This window comes from Camelus ferus, chromosome 24 (assembly GCF_009834535.1).
Source record: "Camelus ferus isolate YT-003-E chromosome 24, BCGSAC_Cfer_1.0, whole genome shotgun sequence".
Classification (NCBI taxonomy): Eukaryota; Metazoa; Chordata; class Mammalia; order Artiodactyla; family Camelidae; genus Camelus; species Camelus ferus.
Window position 1 is genome coordinate 6,193,476 of NC_045719.1, and position 16,211 is coordinate 6,209,686.

Here is a 16,211-nt window from a genome sequence, read left to right on the forward strand (position 1 = left end):
TTTATCAGGATTCAGGCAATTTTTTTTTTTTACAGTTTTTATACCACTTAAATAACAAACACACTCAGATTTCTTGTCTACTCTCTTGATAACAGACTGACAGTAAGAGTTACAAGCCTCAGGCAGAAAACAGTTTTCCATATCTTGAATGGCATGGGAGGAAGGGGGAATGAGGAGTTGCTACATGCTGGGCAGTGTTTCCATTTACAGAAAGAAGAGCAGTTCTGGAGATTGGCTGTACAACAACATTGATGTCATTAAGACTACTGAACTGTACAGTTAAAAATGGTTCAGATGGTGAATGCTGTTATGTGTATTTTATTGTAATTTACCATTTATAAATATTATATCTTCAATCCTCACTAAGAGTATATTAGGACAAAAAAGGTGACGACAGCTTTTGCAAATTCAGTCAGTGAACAGCAGTGCTATGGCTCTAGGGCAATACTCACAACTGCTGTAAGGATTAGAAACGGATGGAATCAACAAGGGGTGACATGGTATAAATGGCATGAAGAGTTTGGGAAGAGAAAACAGTAATAAAGACTACTGAAACCTAACAATGTCACCAAGAGATGTCATAAAAGCCTTTCCTTAAAAGAGATTTAAAACACGATTTAATTGGCAGAGTGACGTATGACTTCCTTTAAACCTCTGGAAGCGAAGAAATCAGTATGTACTCTACCCATTATGAGGAATAAATGCTGCACCTGCTTTTGTCACATATGCTTTATAACATTTTTCTGAAGCTATGAATTGGTGTCTTTCATCAGTTCTAAAAAGTTTTCAGCCATTAGTTCTTCAAATATTGCCTGTGATCCTTTCATCCTCCTCTTTTTGGCACTCTGATTAGACTTTTATTTTAGATTTTCTCATTCTATCCTTCCTCTTTGGGCTACATCTGGCTCATTTTCTGACCTACCTTCCAATTCACTAAATTCTCTATTAAGCTGTTAAGCTTTTTATTTAATTTTTATTACTTTTATTTTTAGATGCTCTATTTGATTTTTTCACATCTATTTGTTCTTTTCTTATTTCCAATACTTCCATTTCTAAAAATATATAAAATATACTTTAAAAATACTTGCTCTTATGTTCTATATGAAAACTATTTCAGGTTTAAGTTAAAGCTGAATTTTTCAAGCGAGACTCTGTGTTTGCCCTGATCAGTTATCTAAGGCCACTGTCAGTCCAGCACATTTGAAATCAAATGTTCACCTTGAGGTTTATCAGACCATTCAAGTATTATGAATGCAGGCTGCAAACAGACACAATAGGTAATTTGTTTTTATCAAGAAAGTCTCTAGGAAAACAGATTTTTGCCTTTTCCACAAACTGCCAAGGTTTAAGAGAGGCAATTTTCTTGCAGTCTCTAGAGGCACTTGGAGTTGAGATGGAAGTGGCAAGTTAATTTGTTTCTTGACCCTTATACGAAGGCTTAGCCCTTTGTGAGGCGGGAATCCAGACTGTCAGGAAAGGGGTCTCCTATCAGATTCCTAACTTTGGTTAAAGCCCTGGGTTTTGTGTTTGACCCCATGAGCCTTTCAAGGGGGTGAAAAATTGATGCTCAAATTCAGTTAGTTTGACAAATGTTCTCCAAGCAAAATCTGGCTTTTGCAGTATGTTCACCTCTCTGGGTTCCTACCTTCACTTAGAATTCTTACTTTCTTGCCAGTTCACACAGTAAGATATAATGATATATAGCCAGAAATAGCCTTTTGAAATGGCCTTTTAAGTTCATCTCTGCTAGAACTTCCTCTGGCTATCTGGGTTGTCTAGACTACCTTTGCATAACCCTCAGTGCCTAGTGATGGAGCCATTTACTGCGTCATGAGAACGGGTCTCCTGAATGCCTCATTCAATGCCACACACAAGCAGCTGGAAACCAGCCATGATACGAGTATTCTCACTACAGGGACTGGCAAAAGCTACAAATCATGGTCCCACCACCCCACTCCCCAGAGCTGGCTGTCCAACATTTAATAGCATACCACTGTGTCTCATACACAGTAAGTGTCCAAATAACTGACTGAACTCACTAGAATCTTCCAGTTATTACCCAACTTGTTCATCCCAGCCTCACTAGTATGCTTCAGCTCCTAACAGATCCTGAGTTGTCATAAATTTTAATGGGTATGGTTTCTAGTCTATAATCAGGACATAAAAACATGCTACTCACCATCAGAAAATAGTAGTTCCCCCGCCCACAACTGTTTTCTGGTACAGTATATTACAGCCATTATTAGGTTCACAAGGAGCCATTCATGAAGATGCCAAATACTGTTCCCTAATTAGTTATTTAGTCTTCAGCAATCTCGTTAATTTAGCTCTCCTAAACTCAAGATACACTTACTACTTCTCCTTAACTGGGCCCAAAGAAAAAGTGCTCTGACAAGTTCTAGTTCTGCCATGAACTAGTAGTATGACTTGATACAGATCCACTATTTGCTTTGAATTTAAGGTTTCTCATCTAGAAAGTGAGAGTAGATGGCTTCTAAGGTCTCCATGATACCAGAATACACTACAGATACTGATATTGGCTCATATTTTAAGCTGGCCTCTGTTTTCTCTTAAAGATCTGCATTCTTACCCATTTTCAGTTATAATAATTGAAAGCCTATATTTTCATACATGTTTATCACCTGCCATTTTCAAGCCCCTAACAGCATATTTATAAAATTAATACTTCTTGTGTATCAAAGAATTAAAGACCTTTGGACTTCAGTTCCAAAGAGAATTTCCTCTACTGAAATTTTATTTAATTTCTTATTTTATTATTTTTTTCAGTCTCAAAACAGCCCCCCTCTGAAGGCCGTTCTTCACAGTAGACTGCCTTTCTTCCCTCATTAAATAAAACTTGAAATAGAGAAGGGATAATCCTTCTTAATATATACAACAAATTCTCCCAGCTTGTTTAAAGTACATAAGCTTATTTTTAAAAGGGCATCCTCTTATAAATATCATTTTGCAACTTTTTAACAAGACGATAGATTTTGTACATCTTCCTTGTTAGGACATATCAATCTACTATATATCTTTTTAATAGCTACATACTCCTCTAGTGTATAAATTACTGTAGTGGAGTTGCACAATCCTAACTGGTCAATGTTTGGACTACCTCCAAAGTTTCCCATTAAAAATTCTTAAACATTCTAATGAGTATTCTTGTACATAACTTCATATTCATGTGGAAGTGTGTCTGTAAGATAAGTTATTTTAACATTTACTGATGGTCTAAAGATGGCTGTAACTTCCCTGTCCCTCCCGTGGAGAGAAGGGCGTCTATTCCAAACTCCCCATTCCCCCATTTGGATCTGGGCTAGCCAGACTCTGACTAAATAAATGTACATTCTGACACTGGGACTTAAGAGACCTGAAGCTCTGCCTCCACTGCTGGAACTTCCCTTCTTAGAACCCAGATGCCATTTGAAAAAGCCCAAGCAGCCACAAGGAAAGGCTCACATAAGAGATCTTAAGTCTGCCAGCCTACAACCCCCATTGAGTACTTAGCCACTATCAACTAGTCAGTACAAGTGGGAGATAAACTATAGGAACTAATTCATTTTCAAAAATAATTTCAAGGAAATGTTTCCAACCCAGAACTTGCAGGGCTGGACTGTTTTTCCTCCCCAGCCTGTTCAGTTAACAAAATGTTCTTGAAAAATAAATGGAGAGCCTCAGGGCTAAGATCAAATCCAGTGCACAGCCAGTAAAATGTGGCCTCAGAGTCAAAACTAAGTCAAGGATGTCCCTACGTTAAGACTTCAGAAAGACTGAAGGCATTGCTTTCTAGATCCTCTTAGCTAAAAAAAAAGGTTTCTAAAAACCTTAATGGCATTCCCACAGCACCTGCAAGTGAGGGTGAGAACATTAACCCCAGCACAAAGCACCAGCTGAGCCTCTGGCCAACTCCAGCTGAATCCCCAGATGGCAACCAGCATCAACTGCCAACCGTGTGAGTGAGGCATTTGGAGCTTTCACTATCCCAGTGAACCTAGCCAACATTACTTGGAGAAACCCACAGAAATATGGGAACTAATATGTTGTTACTGTTTAAAGCCACCAACTTCTGAAGTGTTTTGTTATGTAGCAACAGATAACTGAAATATTTATACTGCCAAACCACTCTCCAAAGGTGATATGGGTTGAACTGAGGCCATAAGAGTGGGATCTAATCCAGTAGGTAGTGTCCTTATAAGAAGGGGAAATTTAGACACAGATATGCAGAGATGAGAACAGACGCAAGAAGAAAATGACCATCTACAAAGCAAGGAGAGAGGCCTGGAACAGATCCTTCCCTCACAGCCCCTGCAAAGAACGGATCCTGCTTACACCTTGAATTTGGATTTCAAGCCTGCTGAGCTGAGACAATACATTTCTGCTGTCTAAGCTACCGGTCTGTGTACTTTGTTACAGCAGCCCTAACAACTAACACACAAGGGCTGCACCTCATTACACTTCCTCCAACACTATCTGAGAGTATTCTTTTTCAATCCCACCATCAACAATACCGATTTTGAGTCTTAAAGACAAGTTCATAGCCCCAAAACATCTCATTTTAATTTGCATCTTGGCAAATTCACTCACATATTTTGCCCAATTTCATGCTGCTTGTCAATTTCTAGGATTTAAATTGGTTTTGACAAGGTTACTTAGTCATGGGCACATGTATCATAAAATAATTTCTATATAGGGGTCTAATATATTAAGATTTAAAAATATAATTGGAGCTATAAATTTTAAAAGAATTCAAATACATACCTCTTTTCTATAATGATTGGCAGCATCCAAATTATCCAAAATAATGGTGTCTCCTAACAGCATACCAAACACTAAAAAATTCAATAAACAAACTGAGTGCCACTCAAATAAGTAACTTTAAATTTAGTCATGTTACAAAAAGGGAAAAGCAATTGGTGCAACTTAATAGTAAATTTTATTTAATCTTAATATATACAAAACATTTCAAAAAACAGATTTTAAAAAGTATTAACACATTAATTTTAAAATTTTTCTTAGAAAGAATGCTAACATCAGAATTTTATTCAATACTTTCCTAAAATAGGAAAAAATAAGCAAAGTAAATAGTAATAAAACTATCACTTTTAAGCTAAATAACATAAATTTTCATAATCAATATTTTATATATTTGTATCACAAATGTAATGTCTTTATAAAATAAAGTCATCATAATTTCTTTTACCTGTTTCACAATGTTCTACGTTATCTGGAAATGTTAACAAATCTCGAGCAAAGACGGGATCTCCAATGGGCTTAAAATACAATTTTCCATTTCGGTAATGAGGTAGAGGTCTGAATGAAAAGAAATGTTTTTAAAAATATTAAACAAAACATGCAACTTTTCCCCTCACATCTTATTTTATTTTTTAATACAAATTTTTAAGGTTACACTCCATTTATAGTTATTATAAAATCTTGGTTATGTTTCCTGTGTTGCACAATATATCCCTGCAGCCTCTCCTACACCAGTTTGTACCTCCCACGCCCCCACCACTGTACTGCTCTCCCCCATCCCCGCTGGTAAACACTAGTTTGTTCTCTGTAACTATGTGCCTGCTTCCTTTTTGTTATATTCACTAGTTTGTTGGATTTTTCAGATTCTATAAGTGATTCTATACAGTATCTGTCTTTCTCTGGTTTATTTCACTTAGTGTAATGCCCTCCAAGTCCATCCATGTTGCCGTTAAGTGGCAAAATGTCCTTCTTTTTTATGGCTTAGTATTCCATTGTGTGTGTGTGTGTGTGTGTGTGTGTGAGACACATCTTTATTCATTTACCAGCTGATGGACACTTAGGTTGCTTCCATATCTTGGCAACTGTAAATAAAGCTGCTATGAACACTGGGGTGCATGTATCTTACAAAACATGTAACTTTTAATTAAAAAAATACTATGAGAAGCATGAATATATTACATATCTCTGTGATTAGTTAATCAACTCCCCATGCACAAGTGATACTCCTAAGTGATTAACTATCAGCCTTAGAAATGAAAACAATATTTATCATATGAAAATATCTCCTTAGTTTTACGTGTACTACTATCTCTAATTAGTTTGTAAAATCAATATAAACTAACCTTCGTTTAGTTTGACACAGAAAGGAGAAAGGTGACCTCTCAAGCTGGCCCTAAATGAGGATGCCAGGACATATGACTGTCCATGTGGAGAGTGGTCCTAGAATGGATGAGGGCAGGAAAAGGCCCAAGACTGCATACGTGGAGGGAAGGAGCTTAGTATGCCTGCTAGCTGCCCTCTCACACAGTGTACAGGATGAGCAACTGAAGTCCAGAGGGAAAATGAGATTCAAGACAAGGAAGCTGACTGGGGTGTCCAGGCTTTTTCCTTCCACATATGGTACCATTTCCCAAATCTTGCAAGTAGGAGTAGAGGGTCGGAGTGGCTTTAGAAGTTAGCTAACTCAACCCCATTAAGAGGCACACCACCAAGACAGGGTAACTGGTTTTTAGAGCAAGTATTAGCCTTAAATACCAGATTCATACTTTCTGTACGTGGAGGATTCTTAACTTGGTCCTCAGGTTATAAAGAAAAGGGAGGACCTCCTGGAGGGAAAACTATTTTCACAAAACATATTACCCTTACCAACACAGTCATTATGATCTGAAAGGATTTCCCATGTTGTTTAAAATGGGTCCTGACTAGTAGCAGAGTGGGAGATTTTAGAAGCAGAAAGATTTGAGTTCAAATTCTAGCTGTTTTCTCAGTCTACTTTTGGATTACAAAATGAAACAAAATGTTAGTTTAATGACACAGTAAACTCTTAATATTAGTTCCTATTCTCCTTCAAGTCCTCATTCCTACCCAACTGACAGCCTTGCAAAGCTTTGTTTAGGAATCTGAGAAAACTACTGGTCAATACCTGTTACACATTTTAATATTTTTTGTTTTGTTAACACATTTCCTTTTAGCTTTTTAAGGTAGATTTTAAAAAACAGTCAAAATCAGAATATACATAAAACTTGAAGTTAGATTAAAAATGCCTAATTGGTTTGCATGGTTATTTCCTAAAACCATATTTTGAAAAGCAAATGCTGAAACACTTAAACAAACCAGATATATATTAAAACAAGGATGCAACATCCTAACTAGATTAGGTCTCTTACATTTCAACTTTTCTGATGACAATTCCAATACAGACCCTCTCTACCTAAATGATGGTTGCTTGTTTTCATATGATATAAATAGGACAAAAGATACATATCTATACCCTTACTTCAAATAAAGGTGCTCCATATTTTGTTAATGATAATGCCATCTTACCATCCTTCCTGCTACAAAGGCCAAATAAATGTTTTGGGTTTGTGTGTGCATGTGCATGTGCATGTGTGCATATCTGCCATTTATACAAACAACATTTGGTTGGCATTTTAAACATGGTCAGCATATATGATCAAACATACTGTAATACTGACCTTAGTGAAGTATGTGTATTTGTGATGAAGGCAAAAATAATGTAGATAATTTGAGTCACTTCTCTGTTGTAGGCAACGTTTAGAGAAATCATTTTTAAATTCAGTGATTTGATAAAAAAAAATGGAAGATATTTCAGAAAAAAAATAATTGCTTTCATTTTTTCCTAACCTTTTCCAATCTGGAAGAGTCTTCTTATAAATAGAATCAAGGGGCAACACCTGCTGACGACCTTGGGTTTCGTCATAGATACGACGTGCAGCATCAGTGGTCAGGGTGACCACACAGTCCATATCACTTGCCAGATGCCAAGAAATAACCATTGCGGCTCTATCATCTTCAATTTGTGCCAGGTGTGCAATCTGTAACCCATTTTCAAAAATCAAGTAAAAATTTCTTATATATATCTAACTTCTGTATTAAATATTTTAAAAGCCCAAGTCTAAGGAGCAAAAACACTTTTTTTGAAATACTCGTGTGAATTAAGAAAAAATTCTCAAGCTGTAAAAACTTACTGGCTTAAATATATTAAACTGTCTCTTCTGCTATTAAAAAACTGTTCCACAGATCAAACTACAGTAAATTTTGCAAATGACCAAATAAAAATATTTGGCATATTATCAGATAATTAACAATGTACTTTCTTTTCTACATTTAATACCTCTATTATTGGAGTATATCTTAATTAATAAAGTATTCATAAAATACATTTAAACCTAAATATAGTTATATACCATACCCTTCTAAGTAGATCTTTTACTATAATAATACAGTATCTTTTTAAGAAACCTAAATGTCACAAATAAGAACTGTTTCTTCTGCCTATTTCATGCTGTGGTTGTGAAAGTAGAATAATGTTCACTCTGGAGTCAGATGCCTGGGCTTGAGCCCTGGGTCTGATACTTATTTGTTAGCTATATAACCTTGAACAAGTTTTAAAATCTCTTTGTATCTTAGTTTCCATTTCCTCAGTTTTAAAACAGAGTGTAAAAGCAGAAAGCTGAGATGCATATTAGATGGAAGTTAAACAAGTAAACATAAGCACATATACCACAGACCCTAACACCATTAAAAACTGAAGGTGTTGGGAGATGATAAAAGATATATAGAAAAGAACCAGAATCTAGCTAAAGAACTTACTAATACTGCAAACAGAAATTCTGATCCAGAAAAAAAAATAAAACAGAAAGTTCAGGATTGAATAATGTTAGGATAAAAATGAAAATAAAATTCATTTGACATAAGTTAAAACCATAGAGGGAAAGAATAGAAATAAGAATGGCATTCTTTCCCTGGGCAGCAAATATGTATAAAGTTTTTTATTTGTTTTCTTAAGTTCTAGGAGTATCCCAGAATTTATTCGTTAATAGTTACACTCAGAACTCAGAAAAATGCTATCTTTTTCTCTCTTCTGTTGTCTCACTGAAGTTTGAGTCACATGTCAAGATCCTGGCTACCTGTAAAGCCATGTAACATGAAAGAATCTCTAAGTACACAAGGCTTAAACTAAGACATGTTAAATTCTGACACAGCCCTCAACAGTAAAAAGAATTATGGAATTAATTATGCACTTCAGCTTAAATTCTACCAAAACCCTATTATGGCAATGAGAGCAATCAGTTCATTGGAAAAAATCTGAAACTACAAAAAAACCTGACACGTTTTTATTATAATGTAATTTAAAAACATATTTTAAACAAAAAGAAGATAATAAAATGTACTGCCTCCTAAAAGGCTTAAACACAAACCTTTCCCAAAACATCTCCACTGCCTTTAGTATAGTTTGGAAGAGTACATGATCTTCTAGGTTTCTTCTTTAGTTCTTCTTGTTCTGATATCTTTCTCTTCAAAAGTGCTTCAATGTGTGGCATCTATAATTTATAAAGAAAAATAAACTGCAAGGTCAATTACAATTATTACACCAGGCAGAGAAAATAGCAGAGAAAAACCAACAATGTGGACAACTTGAGAACATAAAGTTATTAAGCAGGCATCAGTTTCTCAAAAGAATATGGCCATAGGAATGTAAAGCATTGTCCTCATTGATGTTTTTTTTTAATCTGAGAAATATATGACCTATAATAGGATCTCTCCTTAAGTTATACACATAAAAGAATGTAAGTTTTAAAAAAATCTGTTGTCTTTTGTTACTTTCTCTCATTTCCTTTGCTATCACATATCCTGGTAATTACTTAGGCCTCTTCAATGCAAATTCTCAAGTTGGCGTATTATTAATTTAACTTACTGGATTAGAACCAAACTGTGATTTCCTTGAGAAGAGCCCGCTTCATCATTTTGTCAGCCCACTTTAACGTCTAGTAGTGACCAGACAATAACCAACATATGGCTTAGTACCCAAAAATAAAAGTGCCCATAACATTCCTAATAAAATAAAGTGGTTAAAAAAAATTATAGGCTAGAATTTAACTGAAAAATAAAAACCTTTCACATATACGTGGAAATTGTACCTGTTGTGTTATAGGAATGTCAATATTATGTGTTTTTAGTTCATTTCGCAACTGGGCCTCTTTTAATTTTGCTTCTTCAACTTGGCCTAAAATTAAAAACAAACAATTTGTGATAGCCCCCAAAATAGAGTTCTGAAATGTACTTTGAATCTCTTTTGTTTTTTCCCTTCTAATGATTGATGCTAAAATGAAAAATAATGACTATTTCAGAAATTTAAAATTAAACTAAAAATCTAAAATTAAAGGCTCACAATACACAAAAATGAAAAACAAAATTAATACAGCTAAAGGAGGTATTATGATATTATATTGCAAATTACAAGTAATTTTGGATAAATCATTTAATCTTAATCCATATGACTAAACATACTTTATACATAATTGTATAAGGTTATTATAAGAAACAAATAAGACTTTATAAAAATAATTTTTAGAGGGGTGGGCATAGCTCAGTGGTAGAGTGCATGCTTAGCATGCATGAAGTTCCAGGTTCAATCTCCAGTACCTCTATTGAAAAAAAATTCTTTTTTAGTGCTACAAATTACGTATTACCTCATTACTCTACTTAGTTTCTATTATCTTCTAAATATCCTTGACCTTGGATAGATACACAAAAGTGAGTACTTGGATGAAGACAGTACATATTTATTGGTTAACCAATCAAAACTTTGTAATTATCATGACGCCAAAAACCACAGTGAAAAAATTTGACAGATGGGAAGCAATGACACAGCACAACTCAGCAAGTGCCTTAATGTTATACAAAACACAATTAAAAACTGAAGTAAATGTTCCATGTATTGACTTAAAAATAAGTTACCCATTTCTCCATCAGTATGTGCTGCCCTGTACACCTCCACAGTGTGATATGCTGCAGATATTTTTTAAGTAAACTACACACAGCTCCATGGCTCAAACTAAACATTAAATCACACATCACCTCTCAGTGATACTGTCATCCAGTATCTTTTGCAGATGCTAGAGCTAGATATAAATATTATTATTGTTATGTCAAAACCCTTAAATTTCCAAAGATTCAGATTTCTAATAAAATTTCAATTTTTTGTAGGTAAGCAGGATATAAATTTATTTAAAACGCAGGAATACTTCTCATCTTCAAAAGATCGAATGAGTAATATAAAACCATCACTACCACCTTTCTGTTGTGTTCTGCAGTTTACTTCTAAGTCCAGGAAAGAAGACAATGTTTGCATCTCATGGTCTCAACCTTCTACCTCACCACTCCCAAAAGCATAATTTTTTATTACCTTTGAACACAAAATGACTTACACTTCATCTCATCAAGAAGCTGTTTGCTGGCATCAAATAAACTTCTATACATTATAATAGACTTAGATAATTGGTCCTTTTCTTTTGTAAGTGCTGCCATTTGTTGCTGCTTCTTAACGTCTAAGGAAAAAAGTTCAGATAATTTACTTCAATTTTTAAACTGACTTTTCCAAAAGGTCATAACATGACTAGGTAACTAGTAAGCCCATGTAAGCAGAAAGCAAAACAAAGTTATCTACAGTACCACAAACTTAAGAGTTTAATTCTCTATTTCCCTAGAAACTTACCATTGTAAAACATGAATGGTAGGATATATGATTCTAATGTGCTTGATAAAGCTGGAAGCCGAGGCTCAAATATAATAAAATACTCAGTGCTATCCTTTCCAGGACTACTTTCTGCCAGTACTAGACTCTGTATGAGAAAAAAGCAGTAAGGAAAAACAGGACTTAAAAAGGCATTATAAATGTTATATATTTCACTGTGCTTTGTTTTCAAGTAAGTGGTAAATTTTAAAGGCAAAAGGCAAAACCGACTGACCTGTAAGATTTGTTAAGCATGCATCAAAACATCTGCAGCACCACACAAGACATACAACTTTTACCTTTTGGTACTGGTTTGAAAGCCAATTTATCTTATCAATAAACAGCTTATGCCAAAAATATATACGATGGAAAATTACAAGAAAAAAGTATGCTTTCTTTCAGACCAGAAATATCAGTAGCCACTTTTATCTTGACTAGAAAAATCTTGATTTCAACCTCTTAAGTTGAAGCAGTGTGAAACAGCTGATGGTGTGAAAGTTATAAAAACAATCACAAAGAAATGCACAAAGCCCAATGCTGAGTTTAAGTTACAGCTGTTACCGTGGAAGTAGACCCACCAGTCCCAGGTGACCAAACAAGAGGTCCTGAAAAGCTCTAAAGATTTTTTTTCTTAAATATATTTTTCTTCATTAATGCACACACAGAGAAACCTGTGATACACTTTAAGACCATAGTATACAACTTATTAAATAATGCAATATAAATAATTTATATCCTAAACAATTTTTCAGTCTTTCAGGGAATATTAGGTGGTAGGCATTTTGTTTTTTAGACTACAATAATAAAATTAACAGAGAAGTAAAATTCTTAAAAATCTAAATTGATAGAACACTGTAGAACAATCCACAAAATAAAATTGTAAGTCCATCATTAAACTAACCACCAAATCCACTTAGTTTCTGAAAGCTGTTTTCAGTGTATTTACATGAATATAAATACATATAAAAATAAAACTATTTGCACTTAAAAAATATAACATACACTTTATACTTTAGTAATTCGCTTTTAGCACTCAATTTGGCCTGTCAATCAATTCAAGTCAATGTTTAAATATCATTTTTTTTTACATTTACACATAGTATAGACATAATACACCATAATACCCTCTCACTGGGTGATGAACATTTAGTTTAGAATTTTTTGCAATTATTTATAATACAGCAAAGAAAATATCTTTCAATACTTCTTTGTGTGTTCTCTAGAACAGAAAGAAATATAATGACTTGTTAAAAGTTTAACAGGTAGTTATCAAATATACCTCTAAAAATGCTACATCAATTTATCCTCTCATCATTAGCGTATAAGAATATCCAGCTCCCCTGATGCTTGGCCAACACTTATTATCAATCAAGTACTTTTTTTCCCTAAATGATGTATTAAAAACAACCAGCAATTATTGTTTTAACCAGCATTCCCCTGATTAGTACTGAGGTCATGCTTGTTTTATTAGTCATTTATACTTTCTCTTCCATTAACAGCCTGTTCATATTCTTTTGGTCATTTATTTTTCTACTAGATTGTCTTTTTGCTTACTGACTTGCAGTAAGTTCTTTAGGAAGTTTTAAAAATATGTTCAATATATTACATTAATATATTAATCCTCATATATAGTTAAATATAAAATCTTTCCTTTATGTCTTGTTTAAGGAGATCTTTCCTATCTCAAAGTTTTACAGTTTGTACTCTATGATGTACAATTTATTAAGGAAAAAGGAAACACAGTAACAGAACTGAAGAGAATGGAAGAGTCCAACACTGGATCCATATACAAATGGGAACCTGGAATATGAGAAATGGACACGTACATAGCAGAATAAAGTTAGATACCTTGTTCAGAAATTTCCAGATCAAGTAGGCAAATAATATAAAGAATCTGAATAACACAATTAACAAACTTAACCAATTATAAATTTAGATTATAACTTTAAAGAAAGCAGTACATGCTCTTTTCAAGCAAACTTGGAACATTTACAAATACCAGGTGTGTTCTGGGCCAGCGTTTCCAAATGTCCCTTATGATAAGAATTATCTGCTTGTTACAATTCAGATTCCACAGCCCTTCCTTCACCAGAGCTACCAAATTAATATTTGGGCCAGGAGCCAAGTAGGTCCTGAGAGATTTCTGCTTATTCAGTGTGATGGGGGGAACCTCTAGTGGAAATTCATATGCATGACATGAAGCTCAGATTCCGTATGCAGCTGTGGGGGAATAGCTTAGTCACCGTCTTAATGTGTAAGATGTGTCAGAAACATGTACAGCAGGGTTAGTCACTTCAAATGCCTATGGGGGGCCAAGGTAACAGGACATAGGTAAACAGCATATAGGTAATGAGCTAGGTGTATTTTTCCAATGCAAACTCACTTTGCATGTTCAACATGTTGTCCCCTTGTCTTTGTTTTTCAACATGTGGCTTTCATTACCTAATTTTTGTTAGGGTTCAAGAAAATTTCACTTTATCCTCCACTATAATACATGTAAAAGAACAAGTATAAATATAAGCAGCAGCTGACACTCGCCCTCAATGTCAAGAGATGAAAAGTAGCATGGATGCAGCTGACTGGAAAATCCTGCTGTCTTAAGAGAATCCTGGCCCAGTATCACCAGACCTTTAGAATTCTCCAAATAAAGCAGAAATGTAGATATTTACATGAAAACTCCAGAACTTTATGTGTTGAAAACTAAAGTGGAAATGCTGTAATGGTCAGTCACTGCAAGACGAACCACCAAGTCTAATAGTAGGCCAGGTGCAAGCTGGAGGGTTCCCCAGTTGTAGGCCTAACGTTAAAACAATGTGATATTAGCACTGAACTAGACACTAGCAATAACAACAAAAAAGACATTGAAGAATTAGTCAATAAATGATATTCAAAAATTTAGTGAATAAATTTGAAATAAGATAAAAAGATCAAAGATTAAAACCATAAGAATACCAGAGCTACCACTGTGAATACAATCCTTCCTTCCTCCTGCTCCAATATAAACAAAGCTAAAATCTAAAACACAAACTCAGAAAAAAGATAATACATAATTATAAAGAAATATTAACATCTTTAATATAAAATTAGGAAGACAGGGATGAATATTCAAAAGAAAAAGAGTTAAGGGACAATCCTTCAAAGGTCAAAAACATGAAAAACGTTCAACTTTCCCAGTAACAAAAAAAATTTTTTTTTAACTATAGGAAGCTTGGTTGAATTTTAAAAACCATTCTATTCAGGGTTGGTAATATGAGAACATACGCATACTTCTGGTGGGAATATAAACTGAAAAGCAACTGGCAATACCTACCAAAAGGCTAAAAATGTACATACCTTATCTCCAATTCTATCTCTAGCAATCAGGTAAGTGCAAAGGATATATATATAGAAGAAAGATGATGGGAGCAACAGTGATAAAACAAGCTTTGAAAAAATATATATATACAAAAAAAATTTGAAAAACTAAAAGCAGTAGTGGAGCATACTACCCAAAAAACAAACAAACAAACAAACAAAAAAACCCAAAAACTTACCAAGACTTGGGGAAAAAACCCCTACATTTTCACTTTGAATTGATCAAATAAATTATGAGCATCAATACAATGACACAGGTTTATACTTACTAGTAAATAAATGTATAAAGGATGTGTTAAATAAGATTTTCATGAAAGGACAGTTCTATGATATTAGTGTAATTTTATACCCTCCGCCATGTATGTAAATCATATTCACACAGGACATCCATGCAGTGTTAGTGTATATACAGAAAAGTGTGGAAGATTATACACTGAATTGTTAATCATCAGTATCTCTAAAGAGTGATAATACAGTGATTACTTTTTAAGTTCTTGAACTGTGTATTTTTTATGTAAGTAAAGTTATTTCTATTTTGGAAAAAAATGAGCAGAGACAAGCTGTTTTATTAAATTTTTCTTGATACATGTACTTTTTTTAGAGTTTTAAAAATTATTTTTATATACATATACTTGATTTTTTTTTTTTAAGTTTAGTTCACATTTTATTTTTTATTGCTTTGGTTTTTTTGGTTTGGGGGGGAAGTAATTAGATTGATTGATTGAAGTGCTGGGGATTGAACCCAGGACCTTGTGCATGCTAAGCAAGCACTCTTCCACTGAGCTATACCCTCCCCGCACCTTATGTGTATGTTTTTACCTAGGCTATGCATTATCCTATTTCTATCCATAGAATGGTAGCTTTTCAGTGAAACATAAATATCATTTTGTCACTGACGTTAAAAATCACTATAATCACAGAAAACAGTCATCCACAGTGAAAAAGAGAGTCTTTCCAGTAGTAACAGTGATCCTGGGTTCAATGTGTAATAGCTTAGAGTAATATCACAAAATATTTCAGCTGACTTTCCAATTTAATGCTATATTAGAACATCTTCAGAGTTACACATACAAAAGAACAGGTACTGTAACACTGCAGTTTCAACTATTAAATATAGAAAACTTATCTACCAAAAGAAAAAAAATTACCGTGATTTCAGCTGAACCTTTCACAAAGGGAAATTCAAGTGTTCTCACTTTCCCAATAAAGAGTGGTGTGTCGTCTTCCTCATTAGAACCTTTGATGGTAGCCATTACAGTGCCAACCAAATCAATTCCAGTACGATTGTTGTAGGCATCCTGAAAGTAAACAATGGAAAGTAACCAATTAGAAGTGGAAAGAAGAA

At 34.2% G+C, this 16,211-nt stretch overlaps 1 protein-coding gene across 1 annotated transcript in view; it reads right to left on the reverse strand.

Annotated features, from left to right (window-relative positions):
• Positions 1–16,211, reverse strand: part of SMCHD1 (structural maintenance of chromosomes flexible hinge domain containing 1) — a 114,887-nt gene that overhangs the window by 12,896 nt on the left and 85,780 nt on the right. The window contains exons 37-44 of the mRNA XM_032467403.1: positions 16,015–16,164; positions 11,495–11,621; positions 11,208–11,327; positions 9,918–10,003; positions 9,198–9,320; positions 7,621–7,811; positions 5,204–5,313; positions 4,762–4,832 (exon numbers count right to left, since the gene is read on the reverse strand). Coding sequence (XP_032323294.1) covers positions 4,762–4,832; positions 5,204–5,313; positions 7,621–7,811; positions 9,198–9,320; positions 9,918–10,003; positions 11,208–11,327; positions 11,495–11,621; positions 16,015–16,164 — 978 coding nt within the window. The remainder of the gene's footprint in view (positions 1–4,761; positions 4,833–5,203; positions 5,314–7,620; positions 7,812–9,197; positions 9,321–9,917; positions 10,004–11,207; positions 11,328–11,494; positions 11,622–16,014; positions 16,165–16,211) is intronic.